Raw genomic sequence first — 22,343 nt, forward strand, 5'->3', positions numbered from 1 at the left:
TCCTATCATTCCCTGCTCCTGCAGCCGGTACGGCTATCGCGCCGCCGCCGACCAGTTCCATCGGCCGGAAGACCTTGGCTTCATCGCCAATGTGTACATCCTGGAGACTCCTCTTCGTGCCCTCGTCGATATCGACATCGATGACGGGAAGTACCAGAGAGAACATTTGCGATCTCGACGACGCTGCTGCTGCTACCGGCCCGGTTGGCACCTCCGATCCAAGACTCACCTCCGGCATCCCAGTCCCACCACTCCCATCCGTCGCGGCCCCGGCAGCAGCAGCAGCAGTAGCAGCCTCCATCCGAAAATGCGGCTTCCGATACGGGGCACTAATCCGAATCTCCTGAAACGTCTCCTCGATGAACGCGATCATCCGGTTGCACTCCGCGTCCGGCCGCCCGTCCACGGCGCAAATCCGCTGCACGAGGTCCATCACCCACGCAACGTTGTTGGCAGGAAGATGGAACCACCGCTTGATAGGTCTGTGGTCTTCCTTGTGGGTGTTAGTGGTGCATGAACCACCACCACCACCACCACCACCACCACCACCACCGGTTGTATGCGAACTCTTGCGGCGCTGCTGGCTGACGTGCTTCCTCATTTCCCTCATGTTCAACCCAGGGCTCCCAGGAGGTTGAAGCAGAGGAGAATGCGGCGGCGAGTGAGATGGTGTTTGGAGAGGCGAGAGCTTCGGACTCCCCGCGGGACTCTGCGCCCTCGAATGGGCTCTCGATCGCGCGGGGCTTCGTGTAGGTGATCCAACGGGGCTTCGGACCGGCGTCTCGGCCGAGTGTGGAGACAACGCCGGCAACGCCACCGGCATCGGCAGTGTCATCGGAGGCGGAGGCGGCCTCGGACACAACTTGACCTCCGTCTCAGAATCATACAACAGATCCCACACGCTCAGACTCTCAAAGCTGCAATCCGAGGAAGGACACCAGAATAAGCCCTTAAAGTGCTTACACGCCTCAATCTCCGCCTCCTGATTCGGCTTCGACGGCGGGCGAGTCTTCTTCACTCTCCCGCCACCACCACCTCCACCCATCCCAACACCGGCCGCAGCAAACACCCCAAAGACATCGAGTCCGACGTTCTGCTTCGGCACGACTTGTGGCGAGTTGAACAGATCTGCGATCGAGTTGCGGTTCAACAACTTGGCCAAACTCTGCGGCGTCTCCCCCGTCGAGGAAATCACAGTCGGATCCGCCCCGGCCTCCAATAGATCTCTCACAAGCCTCTTATTCTCGTTCTTCACGGCGTGGTGCAGCGGCGTACAGTCCTCCGTATCCCGCACATCCACATCCGCGTCCGCGGCAAGCAGCGAGGCAACGACAGCCTCGTGCTCAAACATCACACCCGCGTGGAGGGGCGTCTGGTCGTCCTTATCCTGTAAATCGACATCCGCGCCCGCAGCGATGAGAATCCTCACAACCCCGTCGTGGCCCTCGGAGGCAGCTTGATGGAGAGGCGTGCAGTACTCGTTGCTCATGGTATCGACATCCGCACCCTGTTCCACCAACATCCTCACAATCGCCTCCCGCCCATGGCGCGCAGCAACGCTCAGCGGCGTGAAATCATTCGCGTTCTGCGCTTCAATAGAAACGGACCCGGTCCCCAACAACATCATCACCACACCCTCATGCCCACCTCTAGCAGCATCATGAAGCGGCGTATCCCCAACAGCATCCCTCGTCCCGGGATTCGCCCCAGCCTCAAGCAGCACCCTAATCACCTCCTCATTCCCGCGTCGCGCAGCAATATGCAAACTCGTCCCCAAATCGCGATTCGGCGCATCAACAACCGCCCCATTCTCAATCAACAGCGTCACGATCCGCGCATACCCGCCCCGACTCGCCTCATGAAGCGGCGTCTCGAGAAAACTCTCCTCGGCTCGCACGTCCGCTCCCGCTTCACACACCAACGTCGCAACACACCCTTCGTGCCCATTCCGCGCGGCAAGGTGCAAAGGCGTACAGTGATCTACATCGCGGACGTCGACGTCGGAGTCCGGGTTGGCTTCGAGGATGGCGACGAGGAGGGCGGTGCGGCCTAGGCGCGCGGCGTGGTGGAGGGCGGTCCGCTGGTCGTCGTCGCGGGCGCGGAGGACGGAGGGGAGGGAGGCGATAAGTTGGCGGACGTGGAGTTCTGTTCCGGCTGGGTCTGTGGTGTCTTTTGCGATGACTTCGATAAGTTGGACGTATGCTGTGTGTGGTGTTAGTCTTGGATTGAGATAATGAGGCTGAGATGAGGTGAGATGAGTGGCTTGAGACATACCTTCTTTCATGGGTGAGTCCATGATTGTTTGTGATGAAACTACACGCGTAAGTGGTGTAGCAAAGTGAGGGTATCAGGAAGAAGAGAAACAAATTAAATCCTGCAGACTTACATCTGCAAACTCATGAAAGTATCAAATAGTGCACATCTATATGGGATGAGCCAAGGCACCGACTCATGTCTTTTCGAATGACAATTCTCATCAACGGATGACACTTACACGGGTCGACATTTACGGGCCTCACTTGGCACACCACTACAACCCCAAGCCATCGCAAAACTCATTTCGGCATGACATGTCTCACAAATTCCATAGGTTCATATCCTCCTTTGGCCTCACAAACTACAGTAACTTATTTTCGCGGGGCAGGGCAAGTCATTCATCACGCTCCAAGACATCCGAGGGCACTCACGTGGAATATCTCTGTTGTTGGGGTCACATTGCAACCACTACAAATGACCTAGTGAGCTCCTTTTAACGTTTCGTCGTCCAACCATTACGCGTGACCTTTTTTCCTTCCCTCCGCACCCGTTCCCCACACTGCTGCCTCACCTCAACGCTACTCCGATTTCTTACCGGCCGACGCGGATAACTCCCGCCGCTACGAGCTTTTGCACCTTGGATCTGATCTCGGGGTTCTTCATGTGCTCGTTCAGAGCAGCGGGATCCGACTGTGCCTGCTGGAGGATAGACTGCATGATGGGGTCGTTCATGATGCTCATGATCTAGTGCACAAAGTTAGCCAAAACTAGTCGCTAGTTGCGGATGGAAGGAACCGGTCGCTCTGTGCCGGTCGCATGGTTGTGGATGCTTACCTCGGGATCCTTTGCCAAACGCTCCCGCGTCTGGTCCTCCGTCTCGTTCTCCCGCGCAGAGTACATGGCGTTGAGAGCCTTTTGCTGTGTCTGCTCAATCTCGCGAGCGTTGGCGCCCTTGTGATGCTCCAGGTCGACCTTGGACGCCTCGCTGCAGGCATCCACCGCCTTGGAGTACTCGCGCATGCCGTGGAAGGCCTGCGCCTTGCGGATGTAGCCGCGGATGAAGGTCGGGTCCTTCTTGATGGCAGTGTTGCAGTCCTCGACGGCGCTGGGGAACTCGAGCAGCTTGATAAAGGCCGCCGCGCGGTTGCTGTATCCTCTGGGGTCGTTGGGCGCACGCTTCGTCATCTCAGTGTACGACGCCACGGCGCCAGGCCAGTCGCTCTCCTTGAACTTCTTGTTACCCTCCTCACGCGCCTCCTCTGCCTTGGCAGGGTCGATGTAGGCACTGCGAGCAGTTTCGATCTTGTTGCGCTCTGCCGCGCGGAGCTTGGCGTTCACGTCGGGGGTGCGGTGCTCAGTCAGCGACTTCTTGTAGTTCTCGATGGCGAGGTCGAGGTTGCCCTGCTTCTCGTAGGCGGTACCGATACGGGCGTAGCTCTTGGCGATCAGCTTAAAGTCGGCATAGATCTCACGGCCCTCCTCGACGGCCTTTGAGCAAGTCTCGATGGCCTTGTCAAAGTCTCCCTTCTCGAAGTACGCGGCACCCAGGTTGTTGAGGTAGGTGATGTCCTTGTGCAGCTCCCACGCCTTGGAGTAGTGTGCAATAGCCTCGTCAAAGTTGCGCTTCTTGTAGTTCTCGGTGCCGAGAGCCTTCTCCTTGTCAGCGGCCTCCTTGGCCTTCTTCTTCTCGATAGCCTCCTCGTCCTCTTCTTCGGGTTCGGGCTCAGGCTCGGGGGTAGGGGCCTTCTTGGGCGCGGCAGGCTTCGATTGAGGAGGGGGAGGAGCATCGCGCATCTCGGCGTCCTCGGGCATGTTGTCGGGCATACCCATCTGCATGTCGACGCCCATCAGGACACCAAGGACCTGCAGCATGCGGGGGTCGCTGAACAGATCGGGTGAAGCCGAGGGGTTCGCCTTCATCTGCTGGAGCTTGGCCATAAAGGCGGGGTCGGCGAGGAATCCGGCCGTCTTGGGGTTTGCGGCGAGCTTCTGGACAAGCTGGGGGTCGTTGAACATGTTGCCGAGGCCACCCATCGGGTCACCAGCGTCTGTTGGTAGACAGTCAGTATAGTCCTTTTGTTTCTTTGTTGAAGTCTTTCACGTACCACCACCAGCCTCCGACTTCATCGCCTTCTGGACGGCAGCGAGATCCTTCTTCAGACCGGCATTGTTAGGGTCGACCTTGAGGCCCTCCTCGTACGCATCGTTGGCGGCGAGGAGGTCACCCAGACCGTACTGCGCTGTTCCCAGGCGGCCCCATCCCTTGGGCCAGTCGGGCTTGATCTCGGTGGTCTTCTTGGCATCGTTCAGGGCGTTTTGCCAGTCCTTCTTGGAGGCGTAGGCTGCGGAGCGGTTGCTGTAGAGGATGTGGTTGTCGGGCTGGATCTCAATGGCCTCGGTGAACTTGGCGCTGAGAATCTGTCAGTTCTGTGGAGGTCGGGTGGAAGTAGAGACAAACTTACACAGCCTCGTCAAAGTTCTTCTCGGCAATGGCCTTGTTGCCGAGAGCCTTGAGCTCGTCTGCGGAAGCCATGGTGATGTGTGTGTAGGTGTGTGTCTGAGGAAATGTGCGGATGACTTTTTGAATGGTTCAACTCAAAATCAACTTTCAAATGCAATCGCAAGGTAGACGTGTTGTCAGGGTATCTGGTAGATTTGTGGTGTGGGAATTGGGGAGAAAGAGAACTTGGAATTCTCGTCGTGGGGTGAGGCAGTCAAAGGCAGCAGAGGCGGGAAAGAAAACAGCCCAAGCTCGCCCTTCTAGCTCTTTCGATGGTTGGAGCGGCGCCGCGAGCTGATTGGACGGGCGGGGCCGTTGGCTGGCTCGTGCAGATGGAGGGGTTCAAGGCTGAGTTCGCCCTGCCTCACCGAACCCCTCACCTCCGTACCTCTACCTGCTCTTCCTTACCTCGGTGTATCCTCTACACCTCTAGGTGGACCGGGGAGTTCGGTGAGCAAGGTGAGCACAGCAATATTACACAATAGATAACCGCTGTGCATCGTCTGTAGGAAGAACTGAGTCTCGGAATCATCCCTGGAAAATCATTGATACAAGTGACTAGACGAAGAGCAAGAGAGGATGTTTACATCAATTCAACGCAAACGAATGTATTCCCTGAGCTATGCATACCGAATCCCAATCCCCCTACAATCTAGAGTTCCCTAAAGCAAATAACGCCAATCCCCATGCCACGCATCACACATCACACAGTTCAATCCCCAACACCAAAAACCTCACTCCTCTTTCTTCGCCAAAGCAACAATACTGAACTCCAAATTCCCATCCGCAAACCCAATAAACCTCTTCACCCCCCTCTCCAGCGCCCCCTCACTCAACATATCCTCCCCCTCCTCCAACAACCCCCGATCAACAGGCCCATCCGACCCGCCCTCCAACTCCCACAAATGCCCATCCTTCCCCTTCACAAAGGCAATGAAATGGTACCCAGGCTTCTCCTCCGCAGGCGGCGCCGCCGTATCTCCCCTCCTCGCAGCCTCCATATGCGCCTCCTCAAGCGGGATGCTATTATACAGCACATCAGCCCGCTCCTCCCAATTCAACGGCTCCGCCTCTTTGAGCAAACTCTCAATCAACGAGCCCTCCTGCACAAACTCCCTCGCAGGCCCGTTACCCACAGCGTGAATGAGAGCATACAACCCACACGCATTCCCAATCGTCTGCCGAAACCAAATCACAGGCTCCTCCGGCCCAGATCCAGCATACGTCACCCCGTCTTCCTTTGCGAGCTTCGTGCCGTCGGCGGAACGGACGGCGTAGTACATTGGCGCCGGGGAGATGAAAATCAGCGCGAGCGCGGGGCGGGGCACGAGGGAGAGGAGGGAGGGCTCGTCGAGGCTGTAGACGTCGAAGAAGCCTAGTTTGGGGGAGATGCCTAGGTCGTGGATGAGGGAGGTGAAGACATCAGGGTTGTTTTCGAGGGGAATGACGGTTTTTTTGCCGTTGGGGGTGTAGTAGACTCCTTCTGTGGGCATGTTGGCGGGTGTGTGGTTGGTATTATTGGGGATCGATTTGGTGCTGATGAGTTAATCTGTGACTTGTTCTGATGATGAAGTCTAGATGGTCCGAGCTGGATGATAAGTTGATTTGATGAATGATGAAGTTGTGATGTCGATGCTAAGGCGTGGAGACAAACGCCCTTCACTTACACGCCAGAGGAAGGCACGGCGTCGGGTGTACGCAAACCGAGCGCCTGCCTGGAACCCCGCACGGTGAGTTGTCTTCACCGCTTTGTTTCCGACTATGAAAAGTACTTTGGCAATTGAACTTCCAGAAAATAAGATGACCTTAATCGTTTCATTTCTTTTTCGAGAAGGGCAGATGAAAAAGGCCCCTTCTATCGTATAGCCATCAGAGTGTAATGACCGCCAAGGCCCGATTGCGCTGCCTATTGCCTTGACGTTGGCCGACCCCGCGGATCATGAGCGACAAGCCTGCGGTTGGAGTGTCCCCTTCGTATCTGAACCTCTGAGAAACTGCAACATTGCATTCGCATTTACTGGCGCGATTGAAGGTCACATATTTTTGAAAAGCTCATAGCCATATGTGTCATGCTCATTGTGCATCTCAACGTCATCTTCGCCGGCATCTACTTCACTACCCTTACCTTACCTTACTCTTCCTGGGAGATGACATGATCCCCAGACTTCGGTTCAACCCAAAGCTCCTAGTGACATTCCAATGACTGGGAGCAGACTTCAGCTTGAGCGCATGTTTCGAGAAGACTCCAAGCTAGCTTCCATCATAAACCTGGCTGTCGAATCACCAGCAGCCGAGCCAATCGACTCCGCCATGCCTGCTCGTCCAGGCGTGCCAGGCTCTCCACACTCCACTCTTCCCGTCATACCCAACATGTTCGGACATCGGCAGGTCACCAAGGTCCGAAGCCCCGGCTCGACGTCTCATTCCCCCGTCTCCCAAGGGTCCCGATTACCCAATCCAGGAACCGCCTCGGTGACCCCATCCCGTCGGCAGCCACCGCCATGATCCCACAGCGGCATTAGCGGGAGCTCCCCAGGTGAAACCGCACCAGAGCTCCCTGCACATCACCCCAGGTTCCCAGCGCTCTCCCCTGGCACGGGCCAATGGCAAGCTGCCTTTTAATCAGCCAACCTCTCATTCTTCTTCCTTCACCCCACGCTCCAGAGACCCGGAAGCTCCAGAAACTCTCGGAAACGTTGGACAAGCTTCCCTTTTCTCGGCCCCGAGCTGACGTCCAATACAAAGCTGCGCCGTGCTGCTGCTGGCTGTCCCTTTGGTCACGCAACCCCGATCCTCGATTCCCTCAACAGGCGGCAAAGGCACGTCAGTGAATCGTACCACTTTCCACCCTGATTTGTATATCAGTTGCGCCATTCGCTCTCGCTAGGCTCCGCCGTATTCTTTCAAAATGGCCGGATATCTCTTGCTTGTGATTCCAAGCATCCTCATCAGCTTGCTAGCTTCCAGAGCACCATTCATGATGACCACGACACCGCAGACTACCAAGCCTTGGGCCGACGGGCCCATGAAGCTCATCACCACGCCGCAATATGCAACCAAAAAGGTTCGTAGCTCGCTTGGGTCGGAATCAATGGAGATCGGGCCCAATTGGAGGAAGCTTCAGCTAACAGTCCAATAGACCGACCTCTTCACGCTGGGCTCAACGCACATGGCCCTGCTGCACAACTCGATCCTGCGAGGTTACAACTCCATTTACCAACAAGCGCCCTACGTTCAGGAAGCAGACAAGGCAGACTTTATCGGATACTCCCAGACCTGGTTCAAATTTGTCAAGTCGCACCACGATGACGAGGAGGAGTCGCTCTTCACCAAGGTCGAGGACCTCCTGGAGGACAAGAATGTCTTTGCCGAGACGCATAAGGAGCATGGTACGTACCTGACATCCACGACACCGATTCGCGATGGTCAACTGACCGAAATATGAACAGAATCATTCCTGGGCGGCCTCGCCGAGTTCAACAAGTACCTTACCTCCCTCTCCTCGCCGGCCGACTTCTCTGGCGACAAGTTGCTCGAAATCATGAAGAGCTTCCAAGAACCATTCGAGAACCACTTCCATAGCGAGATCACCACCATCGCCGGCATGTCGGAGCACCCGAACGCGCCCAAGGAGGGAACGCCGGAGGCGGCCAACGCGAGTCTGACGTTCAAGACGTGGGGCAAGAGCACCGTCACCAAGGCGGGCACGGCGGACGTAGTGCCGTTCTTCCTGCTGAACCTGGACCGGACAACGGAAGACGGGTTGTGGGCGAACTGGCCGCCCATGCCGGCGCCGATCAAGTGGGGATTGATCAATATCGCTGGTGCTTGGCACTGGGGGTGGTGGAAGTTTGCCAGCTGCGACGCGGCAGGCCAGCCGAGGGAATTGTACGCGCTCGAGTCCAAGACCGAGGACAAGACCAAAGCTGAACTGTGATGGAAATTGTTTGGGATGGAAGCGGAACTTCTGTGGCTTGCTGGGACGAAAGACTGGCGTTTTGGGGGAGTTTGGAGCCTGTGTATCTGTACGTGTAAAACAATGCTCATGGTGGGCAGAAAAGCTAGCTTCGATGCTTAAATTACTGGATGGTCGCTGAAATCCGCCGCCCACCTCGATGCCAGGGCCCAGGTCCAAGTGTGCCGCAAATAAAGTTGAGCGGGGAGGTGTTCGGCGACAGCGTCATTCGTCGGCAACAAGCTGTGAGATCGGCGGGAAGAATCGAGGCATGGGAGCCGCAGTCTGAAGAGGCGGGAAAGCGAAGCTAGAGCATGGCGGAGATTGCGAGCCAGACGCTAGAGTTGATTTTGCAGCAGGCTTCCCTGGTAGCCTCATCTATCCGGTCTTGGCTTTGCGGTCGCAGCTCTGAAGCCTCTGGTCTCTTGACCGATATTCTTTTCTTGGGAATCCAGACAGAGACATGCAGTGAAAGCAGCAAGTAGGCCAAGAAGCGAACACGATGTGGTTGGTGATGAGGCGGCCAACAAGCAGCGAGCGGGTTGTAGCGAGCAATTTAGAGAGGCGAGGCGAGCTGCAATGCGACGCAACCCCAACGGCAGGCCGATATTGCAGAAGCACACGCACGGCGCCGGGGCGGCGGAACCCTCCTGTTGTGGCCCAATGGACGGCGAAATCGAATTTGGGGCTCTTTTGGCGCTTCACAACCACAAGTCGGATGTGGGATCCGAGTGTGTCTGGTTGGATCGGTTGGAATTATCGCAGGCCACAGCTTCGTACGTTAGTTAGCTGCTTGCTCAATGCTCAGGCGAGGTAACAATACATGAAGGGATTGCATCGGCGTCGGGAATCGGGAGGCTAGAATCGACAATCTTTCGCAAATGTTCTCAGAAAAGCGCACGGCTAGTCGGGGGCGTCGACCACTTTTGCTTGGCCGATTCCACCACATCGCATGGTATTGACTGAGAGTGGCCTTGGGGGCAGCGGCCAAAAGTCTCGACTTTCTAATTGGGGAGAATCGTCCCAAGTCGCAGTCTGGCCCCGCAACACAAGGGAAAGTACAGTGACCGTATCTGGTGAGGTTGGACTCGCTGATGGTCGTACGTACGAGACGCGGCTGGTGGCGGGCGTACAGGGCGTCTGGAGAGATGGTTCAGACTTCACCGTCATTCCTGTGAAGCCTGGGACAGGTACCCCATAAGCCGGCGTTGGGATGTGCGACCTTCTCGTTTTCGACGATTAGCCCGACGGGGGACAGGGCTGGACTCATAAGATGCAGGCCATCAGCAACAATGCCAGTACAGATTATAGTGCCCCATTGCCTGCCTCTCTGTGAGTCCGGAACGGGGTTGTTGCTCTGTCAATCTGTAGTCTGCACTGCTGGGTTAGCTTGGTATTTTGAGCCTCGGGGTGCATCTGCGATGCAGTGGCCGAATGTAACCTGCCTATTGTTACTTTGCCAGAGGGACCAAAGGAAGTCGGTACCTGTGTAGCCTGTAGCCTGTACTGTACAAGAGCAAGATATCACCTTATGAGTGAGAGGGAACACACGATGCGTTGAACATGGAGAATCGAATAGCAAGAATTGAGACTTGGAGTCGGGACATGTGTCGTGCAGGAATTTGGGAAGCAGACTGGGGCACTTCGAGGTTGCAATTGGGCTTAAACTTGCTCAAAAACTCTCAGGCTGCTTGAGGCAGGAAGCGATAGCGCAGTCTTGGCAGCAGGAGAGGCAGGAAACAGAGCAAGAAAGAGCAGGCAAGAGAGCAGATTTGCCCCCCGGTTTCCCCGTGCGATTTTCTTACATGCGCCTTCCTGAACATACGATAAGGCAGGTCACTCCAACAGCGACCTCGTTGGCTGCTTCCTTCCAACATCATGTCCTGCTGTACGTACCTCGATGTACCTTATGTAACACAGGCCGCACGGCAAGCGCGAACACTGAACATGAAGAATCAGATTCTTTCTTTGGCACTGCAGGCAAGAACGGGAGGCCGTACCTCGCCTTATGTTTATGTCCCCGGAAAGACAGGGCCTGCCCGGTACGGATACAAGAATGGTGCGTGCCTTAGAGTTCAAGTAAAGGACGTCGTCAAGTGGAACCTCATCAGATAATCATCGACACATCCTCGTCGCTGCATTTACACCGATGCCCCTCAACCACCCAGTCGCCGCAATCCAACCGGAACGACATACGCTCTCTCCCACTCAATCCGTAGTATTCCGTACTACGATGTCTACGGGCATCGTGTCTCCTCTGCCCACCAGCCCACCGAATCTTACTTCTGGACCCTTGTTTGTCTCTCGGGAAGGAATCTAGCGCAAACTGGTCCTTGTAACTCGCTCTATCCCATGGAAATCTAGCGCAAAGTGGGTCTCTTGGCAAAGGTCGTTCTTCCCTTCGCGGCAAAGAAGTGAGAAGATCGATTGGATTCCCTGCTGGCCCTGCCTTTATATAACAATGTCGAGACATATCCCCATTGCTCAAACTCTATTCCGTCTTTTCTTCTCCAGCTTCGCTCTACCGATACTCTAACATCTTCCGGGCCCCTGCTCCTTCGATCGATCGTCGTCTAAGAGTATCACGACATTAGTACTAGGTACCATCCTTACGATTCATACACCACAAATTGTCTTCAGCAGCATCTACGAACCAACCGACAAGATGGACGGCATGTCAATGGCCACCACCACCACTGCCATGGCTGCCACTGGCACCATGAGCATGGCTGCTACCACCAGTACCAAGGCCGCCATGTCTGGCATGGGAAGCAGTACTGGCTGCAAGATCTCTGTACGTCATGGTCATCACCATCTGTCTCTGCTATCCATGGCGCCTACTAACCGCTTCATAGATGTTGTGGAACTGGAACGTCATTGACAGCTGCTTCATCAGCAGCCAATGTACGAACTCTCTACCTGGACCAACGACGATGCCAAACCACTAACACCCATACAGGGAAGATTACCTCCAACGGCATGTTTGCCGGCTCATGTATCGGGGTTATCCTCCTGGTCATGGTTCTTGAGGCTCTCCGCCGTGCCACCAAGGAGTACGACAGATACCTCATCAAGACCCACAAGCAGCGATACGCCAACGCCGGTGCCGTCTCTCCGAGCTCCGCTAGCGCCGACGACCACGGCAAGGGCCCTTCCGGCTCCGCCGCCGCTATCGCCGCAAACGTCGTCCCGCCCTTCCGCCCCAACGTCCTGCAGCAAGCCGTCCGCGCACTCATCCACATGTGCCAATTCGCCGTCGCTTACTTTGTCATGCTGTACGTTGCCTTGGCGTTGCCTTCACCTCAAAGAATGGCGCTAATATTGTCCTTAGTCTTGCCATGTACTACAACGGTTACCTCATCATCTGCATCTTCATCGGTTCCTACATCGGTGCCTTCCTGTTCCAATGGGAGACCATCTACGATGGTCCCACCTCTGCTGCCAGCGAGGCCACCGTCTGCTGCGGTTGAACATGAAAAAACATACTTGATACACCAGCTTCAGGTTTACGGATACGGTAGACGGCATACGACGTCTTTGAGGAGGAATCATAATACTATACCCACGCAGCGTTCCAGTTGCCCTACTGTTTGAATCTTAATTCAGCGCGAATAATAAAACAACACTCTCCAAGAACACTCTCCAGCATTGGCAAATTTCAATATTCAACTCCGTCTTGCCCCCCTTATTATTCTGTGCATTATGGATGCAATGTTTGACTTGCCCTACGTGCCTACCCTGCGTTGGGATTTTGGCCGCCTTATTGCCGGGAGCTTAGACATTAGCGCATGCTCAACCCTCTTTCCTCTCCGACGAGTCCCACACTCCCTTAGGTGTAAGATGATTGGATCAATCGTCTATCCGTCCTATCCCGCGGAAATGGACGGCTTTCGTCTACTGATCGGAAGAGGGGAATAAGTGACTCGGATACGTGATCTCATCGTACGTCTCGACTCCTCTTAACTATCAATATAAATACTCCCCATCTTATGTGCCCAAGCTCAACATCTGACTGCGAACCATCCCGACCACTTTCTGCACACAGACTATTGCAATGGCTATCACCAAACTTCATACCAAGGAGCTCAGCCCCGGCTTCGGGATCGAAGCACACAACTTTCCATTTCAACCTGACACCCTCGATCAAAGCGCTCGCCTGATTGAAGATCTTGTCAACAAGGTAAGCTTTCGGGGTGCCCTTCCTGGACCCATCAAGCCTATCTATCATACTTAAGTAACGACCTTCAAACAGTATGGCTTCCTCGTCATCCGCAAAAGCGGCCTTACAGACGAAACCCACATCGCCCTAGCCCGACATCTCGGCGAGCTAGACGACGTCAAACCCTACAACAAAGCAGGTCGTATCAACCGCCTCCAGTACGATGAGCTCTTCGACGTAGGAAACATCGAGGCAGACGGTTCCATCGTCGATCCTAGATCCCCGCGTGCCCAGGCTGGGTTGGGCAATGCCCTCTTCCATGTCGATTCTAGTTTCAATCCTCGACGGGCAGGATATTCTCTGCTTCTGGCACATGACTTGCCTCCCAAGGGCACAGGTGGAAGCACGGAGTTTTGCGATACCAGGGCTGCGTGGGATGGGCTTGGTGAGGATATGAAGGCGGAGTTGACGGAGAAAGACTACGTTGCTTGTCATTCTATCCTGCATTCCAAGAAGCTCGCCGCCCCGGAGCACTTTGCGAACATTGAGCCCGCAGACCACCCAATGGGACGACACAAGCTCATACAAAAACATGAATCGTCTGGCCGGATGAACCTTTATCTCGCGATGCACATCCACCACATCGAGAACCTCACCCCGGAGGCCTCAAAGACCCTGTTCGAGAAGCTCTTTGACCACGCTACGCAGGAAAAGTACCGCGTCGTGGTGGAGTGGGAGGATGTCGGGGATATGGTTGTCTGGGATAATACCTGCACAATGCACCGCGCCATGGGCGGGGAGTTTGCGTACAGGTATAGGAGGGATATGAGGAGGGCTACTGTTCATGATAGGAGTTCGCAGGCATGGGGGTTGAATGAGAGGACGGATGTGAGGCAGGGATTGCCGTGATGGATGGTGGGTGGTGGGAGGGTGTTGAGATTGGATACATGGGTGCCGCGTGTCTGGGCTTTGTGTGCCGGGGGATGTTGTACACGAGAACTGAAGTCTTTGATCACATTCTTTGTTGAAAACAACTACTCTCGCCGGCAAACGGTCTAGAACCCGGTGATTGGCTCGGTCAATAAACCCCCCACTGATTTGCCGATTGCTGTTCACCCATGGGCGCGGGTGATCTACTGATGGTCCGATTTTTTCAGGGCCGGTTTTACTGGTAAACGTTTGATACCGCATGGCCGATAACAGCAACAGACCCTTTGTCCACCCAGTCAACTGTTCAGTATGCATTGTTGCGTGAGTTAGCAATTGGCTTGATCATTCATCTGCAGAGACTGCCACTATTGCAATGATTCGTCACAGCAACCTTGCTTTCCTGACTTCAATGTGTTCAACAGAGGTACCGTCAAGCTTGGACTTGAAGAATGCCCGTCATTCACGCAGCACAAGAGTTGACAAATGGGCACTTGCTGTAGGACTCAACTGCCGATTCGCGAGTAATCCATGGGAGCCTAGATAATTTCCTAGAGCTTATAATCAAAGGCGGTCGTTGTGGTCACTCGGTCACCGGGCCGAGGTGACAAAGGCGTGTTTACCGCCGAATCAACGTAAACACCTCTGCAGCTACAGGACAAGTTCACATAGGCGATTGGCATCCTGGTTCACCGGATAGCTTTTTTCTTTTTTCACGGGGAATATTCAGCTACTTACCAGGCTTCTCTTTGGGGTAATTAAAATTGTTGTCAAGCTTCACCGAAATGTGTTCCTGATGGCGGTAGATATCAAGAAGGGGCCAATTTCACCGTTCGCCGCATTAGATAGGAATTCTTGCCACTTCTTCAATGCGAAGAGCAATTTGATTCGTACCGCTTGATGAGACTGGGGTGAATACCACGCCGCCTAATTCATTCATGAACCATCAGTGTGAAAGTCGGTAATGCCGAGAGTACAAGATCTTGCACCATATAGTAAGCCATCTACCTAGTTATTCCTCATCGAAACGCGAGTATATTAGGAGTGCTACTTCCTATCTCGAAGCTATAATACTATCCATCACTCAAGTCATTCTATCAGCCATTGAGACAACCTCAAAGTTATTGCTTTCACTTGCAACGTGCTCTCTTCCAACCACAAGTTGAACCACCGATCATTTTATCTCAAGATAGGTTGCTGTTGCTTCGATCTACCCACTAAGATAGTCTTTGGGCCCAGCACATTCTTACAGTGTCCCTATAGAAACATCATGCCGCATGCCATAAACGGTGTCTACGTCTTAGACGGTCAATATGGAGACGCCTTCTCGGTCTCAAACATGGGCCCCCCCCCCAGACGGACCCAGGAGTGAACAATCCGGCAGCGAGGATGCTTTGAACGAGGCCGTAACTATTTACACTAATGGAAACAGTAACGGACAACTCATGTGCTACTACGGGTACTGCGACCGACGATTCGAAAATCGAGATGCGCTGCTTGCCCACGAACCAGCCCATGATTATGCTCATATCCGCTACGCTTGTACCTGCGGCCGCTGCACCGAGGCGTTCCCGGGCAATCCAAGGGCCTGGAGAGAGTGCGAAGAAAGACACAAGGAGCAAGATATGCTTTCACGTATTTCGTGGATTTGCTCCCAAAATTTGTCCCCAGAGAGCTCTGCCGGCTCAAGCAACTCTGCCGGCTCAGCCGCCTCAAGCAGCTCAGTCGGCGCGAACGCCCCGGCACCGGTATATTGTAACTGACCCTTTAAATGGAGAGAACGCAAAGACTTTTGGGAACACGTCTCAGAGGATCACCAGCTACCACCGACTGTAGGCCAAATCGGATGGATCTTTAACATATGGTGGTTCCCGAGAGATTTTGAAGGTTATTGGTGTGGGTTTTGTAATCACGGCATCAAGATAAGCCTACACTCAGGACCTCTACTACGCCAACACATAAGCCGATCTCATCGCCTGGATCACATCCAATATCATTACGAACAGGGCCATAGGTACCGAGACTGGAAATGGCCCACGGGAATGCGCGCGGAGTTTGCGCAAGAGCCTGAGATAGAATAGATGTCAGCGACTGTGCCCAAGTATCAATGATTGGCCTAACTGATTTATTCATCTCCTGAATGACAGAATAATTTTCCTAATAGGTCTGTGATTTTTTGGACATGGCTCACACATGAGTATTCAGTGCTGGAGGCGTTTGTCATATTCTCTATTAAAGACACAACTGTTATCATAAGGCAAGGGAATACCTTATATTACGTTCCGGGTTTTTGAAGCAAAAACTTGTCACTTCGACTATGACCGACGGCTCGGGTCTTCTTCACAGGCCATTTAGGCCCTGATCGCAGTTTCCAAAGCGTTGAAGTATCAGTAGACGATTTCCCTGCTGCCTCAATTCGAATAGTCGTCGAGTGCTCACCTAACCAAACGGCCTCGTTATGTTATCATAGACACGCATGTATTTATACCGTCTTTCGTTCCTTGTAGCAAAAATATCTATTAATTCACTTTAGACTTGTGATGTCATTGAAAGGGGCGGATCATTGAGATTACGAGCACAAGTGTGATATGACCAACAATGGTGAACGGGTGGTGATTGCATAGTCACATATTCAAAGCGATCAAGACCTCCTATGGCCGGAACGTAGTGTATACCAACATGCCACCATACCTCAGTTAGTCTACCTTGTATCCCTTTTGACAGCACTGTTTTGAACAGCTTCATCTTAGTCATCTTGAGTTAAATATTACCCTAGAGAAGTGGGTAGAGCCAAATCTCGGCCAAGGTAGAGGTTGATTCAATCATTCTATACAAGCGTCGAGGTACTTGAAGCCGTGAATTTCTCATCTTATATGCAATAATAGTTTCTCTTTCAACGTTAAAAATTTCGAAAGAATGAGGGACTCTCTGTAACTCGTGTGAAGCACCAAAGCTCAACTTCTCAACTTCTCAGCTTTCTCCAAACTTCAATCTGAATCCTTCATCTTGGATATCTTGAGGTACGTGTCATCGAACACTTCATTCTACATGTCCCCAGACAGTCTGGGAACTTGGCACGTACTGACATCGTCGCATTGAGAGGGTCATATTTATAGAGGGAATTGTAAGCGGGTAAAAATGCCGGAGATTCGATTCCAAAGAAAAGTTCGGATTAGAACAGAATTTGATCGCAAAATACGACCAGTAACCACATATCTACCACTTACTATAAGTATTGCGGCAAGCAGTGCCAACCCTGCCTGGCCCTGAAGGCTCCCGAACGCAAGAAACACAGGAACAATTTTCGTCGTACCTACACCTTCTGCAACAGGTTTTAGACGGGTCCGAAGGATCGGAGAGAATTTGAAGCATCACGTGATGGGGTTCGCATGCTGAAAAGCCTTGAATGGCTATGTAAAATACGTATCAGAATAAAGACCAGGAATGGGACGTGTAGAGTGTGCAACATGTGCTTCGACGTCAACCAACGTGTCGACTTTGCGGCCCACTTGAGGAATTGGCACGGTATATTGAAAAGTCACGAAGATCGGATAATCGCACGTCATAGCCTTTCGACACCTAGAAGATTTTGGGCGTGGAATTTGCCAGGAGAATGTTCACTACAGTGATGAAGGCTTCAAAGAGATCTGATTCCACGCCAAGTAGGCCGGCCTTTTTGTTTGGATGACCTCCAGAACCATGCGGGGAAAGGAGAATCCGTCTTTGGTTGGCGCTGGCCTATTCGTGGAGCGTGAGAGTAAGTCGACTCATAGAAAGGGGTCAATTATTCTGCCTCATAATGGGCCACTGGCTCACAAGAACAGGATCTTTTTGTCTGGATCCGGCTGCTAGTTGTGTATTTTGGGCCTATCCAGATAGTTATTTAAGTGTACTTTATCATCAAGGCAGTTTTGATTCAGAACCCATCAAAAAACAAGTTCTCTCAAGCTTTCTCCACATTGATGCGATTGCAATTCGATTCCCTCCCCAAAAGTATCTCGTAAAATACGAAGCAGAAGTATGCGGCAGCTCTCGACAGGTTATCACGTAAGAATCAGGATGCTGCACGACATAAGGTGATGATCAGTGTTTGGATTTCGGGGTTGGCACCCAAATACCACGACGTGGTGAATAGGGCGTGATTGCGGGCCGGCAATTACGGTTCCGTTTTTATACGACATACGAATTCTTTTTAATTTTCTTTTTTAGCTGCTGACCTCGACTTCAAGCGATGAGTTTCTCAAAGGCGGTGACGGAGGTTATCTGTTCAGAATGACAAAGACCCACCTGTTTACCGCCGTAACGACGTTTGGTGAGTTGGCATAGAAGACCTGAACAGTCACGCCGCAAAAAGAGTCGTAGTAACAAAGAAGACTGCGAAGGCTGTTCCAATTGCTCTAAAAGGTCAACCATAGAGCTCAAAGACATACGTACTGTAGGTACATGGATTCTGAGTATTTCGGAGATTCGCTCCACTCCAAGCAGCAGGGAGCCAGGACTCGGTATAGTTGGCAAGGTGGGACTCAAATGGTGGCGGTTGGCATAAGAAAGCACTATGTAACGTTTTCCTTTCTACTCTCTCTATTCAATGGGGTTGTAATCTTGCATCCAGAAAGACTTCACTAGTCTATGAATGTCGCCTAAGGAAGGAGAATGTTTTACCGCACAGGGTGAAAGATTTGAAAGGACAGGAGTCAAAACATCGGGCAAACTCGTTATCACATGAGCTGAATAAACTAAAGACTATAGTTTGAGTAAATTGTATCAAGAGCAAGATCATCCGGCTTCTAAGCGTATGATAAAAGGCGCATCTCGACGACGGAACGAAACTACAAGCATTCTTCAAGCCTTGCTCTTGATCTGCAAATCTATCGCCTAATTTCGAACTCTCTTCAGATCACAATCCAAGTATTGGTCTATTCCGAGGTAGCTACCAATATGTCACTACTATTGTAGTTAACAAGTCAGGATCCAGGAATGTTAACGATACATGTAGCGTCATGTCTGCAAACGGGACTTCGTCCACCAACGGGACCTCGCACACCAACGGAACCTCATACACCAATGGGACCTCACACACTACCGAGAATGACCCCGATGATGAAAATTCTCAGACTACAGCGGACCGCAATGAGGATCTCAGGTGCTACTATGGGTATTGTGGCCGATATTTCGAAGATGGGCTGCATTTACATGCCCACGAAGTATCGCACAACCTCAACGTTAACGATGATCGCATCGAATTCTATTGTACCTTCAAAGACTGTGACATGGCACCCTTCCACGACGCAAAAGAATGGAGAAATCATGAAGAGACAGGTCACCCTGGCCGTTTTAACATCAGCGCACACTGGGTTTGTCAGGATAACATCGCCCCTAATCCAAATACTCCGACCACGAATACTCCGACCACGAATACTCCGAACACGAATACTCCGTGCCATGCGACATTCACCTTTCAAGAAAGAGCACAATTTATGCAACACCAAATCGACATGCACAGTCAAGCCATTGTAATGGATCTTTTGACAATGAGGGCACTCCTCAACGCGTATTGTTACCCCGGCGACTATGAAGGAATCTGGTGCGTAGGTTGTCAAAAGGGTTAAAAATTCAATGACCTCGAAATATATGATGAGCTTGTTCGCAGAGGCCCACGACAAAACATACGTCTAGATCACGTCCAAAAGCACTACACTCAAAATAGACCAGAAGTCATGCAGAGACTTTTGGGGCATCGTACGGGTACCTCTGATGGCGATGTCAGCAGGGTAGTTGGTCCGAGTCGATAGATTCGTGCGTGACGAAGGGTCAATTGACTGTATGTAGAGAACCCGAGTAAGGTGGAAACGAGAGGTCCCAATCATAGTTTAATTGAGCAGTCGGGTATTTCGAAATGGCCGTGGGTGTCCCTTGCGGCGGCGACTATGACTGGTTGAGTTGAACTTCCGATCTGACATAACTCCCCCCATGCTAGTGATTCCTAAGGTATTATACACTGCGAGGCAATTATACGTGACTATAGTTTGATAAATGTCAAAGGGGAGGGGGTTTAAGATATAGCTCTCATGATCTAGTTTCTTGTTCAATATCTCAATGACAAACATTCAAGTACAAGGTGATACTTAGAACATAAGAAGGGATGGTCGATTAAGGAGGTGCTTGGATAATCCTTTCGGTCATCTAAGACCTTAACGCACAAGTGAAGCTGAGATTCGCTAAGTGGCTTCCCGGACTAATTGGTCACTTCAGTCTCGCGAGACGCGTATCTACTAGTGGTAGCCCTTTTAGCATCTTATACAAATTCACAGTGTTGAACTATTTTTCCAACATGGCGCTGTTATATCCATTTCTTCCATCAGGCTTATTACGCACAAAATAGAAGATAGAGTTTAAGCACCATGAAGCTGCATCTACACACGGGCTGAACGATCCATTTCAGAAGATTCTTTGAACAAAGAAGACCGGGAAGAGGTCGTTTACCGCATTCTTGATTGAAGAAATAACCCCCTAACCGTTCAACGGAAACGTTTCCGACCCCGAGTTTGACCAATGAAACCCTTGGCCTTTGCCGATGATCATTGGCCATTGCAGGACACTAAGACATTTACCGGAGGTTTCGCAATGTCAGCGAATCATTTTTGTATCAACATTGCTGTATCTTGGGTATCACAAGGTTCCACGCATAGTTGGTAAGTTTCATCCCAAGCTTGTCACCACTTTCATTCCCCATTTGTGACACCATCCACTCGGCTTTCAAGCCTTTGAGCCTCGAACTCTTAGGGACACAGATCGTGTAGTGGCACTTGATGAAAATTCAATGAAGAATCCATCCAAGAATCAGGGCAACCACAAAGCCTTGCCCAAGAATCGTTAAAGCTCATGACGGCAATCTGACTATCTGTCTAAGATTACACGGCCAAACCTATTGCCGAATCAGGGTGAACGCCACCATACAACTGCGCGACAAGTCGCCCAATACATTCCGGATCATGAATGCCCCCAGCTTCACCGTAATAGAGAGGTATTAGCCATTCGTCAGCTCTTTGCCAGCCTTTCACACATAATTCTACAGGCTGTCTAGCTTAAACCTCCCCGAGAAATCATCAAGGCGGGTCCAGGTAAGTTTTAGGCTCACGGATGCAGCTCACGACACACAGACTTTTGGTGGCGGTCAATCTCAAGAATGGTTCATTGATAAGTTTACATTTCATTTTCGACAGGTGACATGATAACATATTCAAACATCGAAACCTAGACGATCTATGTTGCTCGTGCGAGGAAGATGAATGCTTTACCGCCCGAGGTAAACCTATCATGAAAGGAGATTCAAGCTTATTGTAACATCTCGGCGATCACGGATTTCAACCTAAGTATTGATTATCAAGTCTTACCTCAAATATATGAAGGGCGGGGTGATCCGGTTTCTAAAGCAGAATAGCCAGCCGGTATACATCACGACGCCAGCTAACAAACCTTGGGTACTCCACGAAAGTCACGCCTAAAATACAAATCTGACATCTGTCTTTCCTGGAGCTATAGTTTGAATTGCCAGTCTTTGCCAAGGTAATCGACATTTTGTTCCTGCTCTTGGTGAAGGCTATGAGTTCATGCTAACAACAGCCTTTCAGGCGCCATGTCCGCAAACGGGACTTCGCATACAAATGGGAATGGCCTTACGAATGGGCACAGTGAACACTTACCCAGATGCTATTATGGGTATTGTGGCCAACGATCCATCAACATGGCGGAACATGAGACCCACGAAGAAACGCATGACAGTGTCCCTGATGGATTCTCCTGTACCTTTTGCGTCAGGACTTACTCAAAAGCACAGGACTGGAGAGCCTGTGAAGAAAGTCACACTGGGGACCGAATCCAGGATCTGAACGGCATTTACTGGGTGTGCACGCTGCCAAACCTTGACAATGAATCAGGGCTTTGCGATACATCGTTCAAGGTTACGCAACGTTTCGAGTTCGCGAGACACTTGATAATGATGCACGGAGTGGGCGACTCTTGGAATGATATGCTCTTAGTACAGAGAGAAAACTCTTTTTCGATTCATGCTGATGGATTCTGGTGCGGGTATTGTCAAAAGGCTCTAAAATACGATGATCCGCAGATACAGCAAGATCTCGCTCTTACAGATTTAGACCAACCGCTGCGTTTGGATCATATCCAAAAACATATTATCGACGGAGTAAGTCCTCGCTCATGGCGGTGGCCTCAACATTATGTTTCTGAACAACCTTGAGGGGAAGAGGAATAGGGAGGAGAGGAAGAAATACATCTTAGTATATAGTTATCAGTCAAACATCTTTTACGTCGTTGGTTCTGCTTAGGAAGGAAAGTTACCAAAACAATCAAACCACAATATCTTTACTACCTGTCCATGTATGGTCACATGTCGCTTGTTTTCCTACCTCAAGTACCTTGATCACTCCATAGACCTCATAGATCGACAGGTCCCCTATATCCCTTCATTCCATCTGAAATTCTGTATATGTTGGTCAGGAACTCCTGCATCCTTTCTCACTCAGCCA

General features: G+C 51.8%; 6 protein-coding genes across 6 annotated transcripts; 3 read left to right on the forward strand and 3 right to left on the reverse strand.

Annotated features, from left to right (window-relative positions):
- Nucleotides 1-503: 503 nt before the first annotated feature.
- HER10_EVM0010700 (uncharacterized protein) lies at nt 504-2,296 on the reverse strand (the record flags this gene model as incomplete). The annotated part of the gene is made up of 3 exons (XM_035480152.1): nt 504-862; nt 964-2,202; nt 2,275-2,296. 3 exons carry the CDS (start codon nt 2,294-2,296, stop codon nt 504-506), a joined length of 1,620 nt encoding a protein of 539 aa, XP_035337647.1.
- Nucleotides 2,297-2,847: 551 nt separating this feature from the next.
- On the reverse strand, nt 2,848-4,789 carry HER10_EVM0002276 (tetratricopeptide; the record flags this gene model as incomplete). Its single annotated transcript, XM_035471995.1, has 4 exons — nt 2,848-3,000; nt 3,091-4,304; nt 4,362-4,666; nt 4,719-4,789. The coding sequence occupies 4 exons, from the start codon at nt 4,787-4,789 to the stop codon at nt 2,848-2,850; spliced, it is 1,743 nt and encodes a 580-aa protein (XP_035336966.1).
- A 496-nt stretch (nt 4,790-5,285) lies between these two features.
- Nucleotides 5,286-6,808, reverse strand: HER10_EVM0004532 (ubiquitin carboxyl-terminal hydrolase, family 1). Its single transcript, XM_035474174.1, has one exon. The coding sequence runs from the start codon at nt 6,247-6,249 to the stop codon at nt 5,491-5,493; it is 759 nt and encodes a 252-aa protein (XP_035337133.1). The 5' UTR covers nt 6,250-6,808; the 3' UTR covers nt 5,286-5,490.
- An 856-nt stretch (nt 6,809-7,664) lies between these two features.
- Nucleotides 7,665-8,693, forward strand: HER10_EVM0005658 (uncharacterized protein; the record flags this gene model as incomplete). The annotated part of the gene is made up of 3 exons (XM_035475264.1): nt 7,665-7,820; nt 7,896-8,145; nt 8,206-8,693. The coding sequence occupies 3 exons, from the start codon at nt 7,665-7,667 to the stop codon at nt 8,691-8,693; spliced, it is 894 nt and encodes a 297-aa protein (XP_035337224.1).
- Nucleotides 8,694-11,376: 2,683 nt separating this feature from the next.
- Nucleotides 11,377-12,181, forward strand: HER10_EVM0010312 (ctr copper transporter; the record flags this gene model as incomplete). Its single annotated transcript, XM_035479776.1, has 4 exons — nt 11,377-11,505; nt 11,567-11,615; nt 11,671-11,986; nt 12,043-12,181. 4 exons carry the CDS (start codon nt 11,377-11,379, stop codon nt 12,179-12,181), a joined length of 633 nt encoding a protein of 210 aa, XP_035337620.1.
- A 584-nt stretch (nt 12,182-12,765) lies between these two features.
- HER10_EVM0004510 (alpha-ketoglutarate-dependent 2) lies at nt 12,766-13,779 on the forward strand (the record flags this gene model as incomplete). Its single annotated transcript, XM_035474152.1, has 3 exons — nt 12,766-12,891; nt 12,964-13,169; nt 13,203-13,779. 3 exons carry the CDS (start codon nt 12,766-12,768, stop codon nt 13,777-13,779), a joined length of 909 nt encoding a protein of 302 aa, XP_035337132.1.
- Nucleotides 13,780-22,343: the final 8,564 nt, after the last annotated feature.

This window comes from Colletotrichum scovillei (assembly GCF_011075155.1).
Source record: "Colletotrichum scovillei strain TJNH1 chromosome Unknown Contig00002, whole genome shotgun sequence".
Lineage (NCBI taxonomy): Eukaryota > Fungi > Ascomycota > Sordariomycetes > Glomerellales > Glomerellaceae > Colletotrichum > Colletotrichum scovillei.

What these genes read in the sequence shown, in the direction of transcription:
- HER10_EVM0004532 (XM_035474174.1), bottom strand. Translation starts at nt 6,249, where the DNA reads ATGCCCACAGAAGGAGTCTACTACACCCCCAACGGCAAAAAAACCGTC.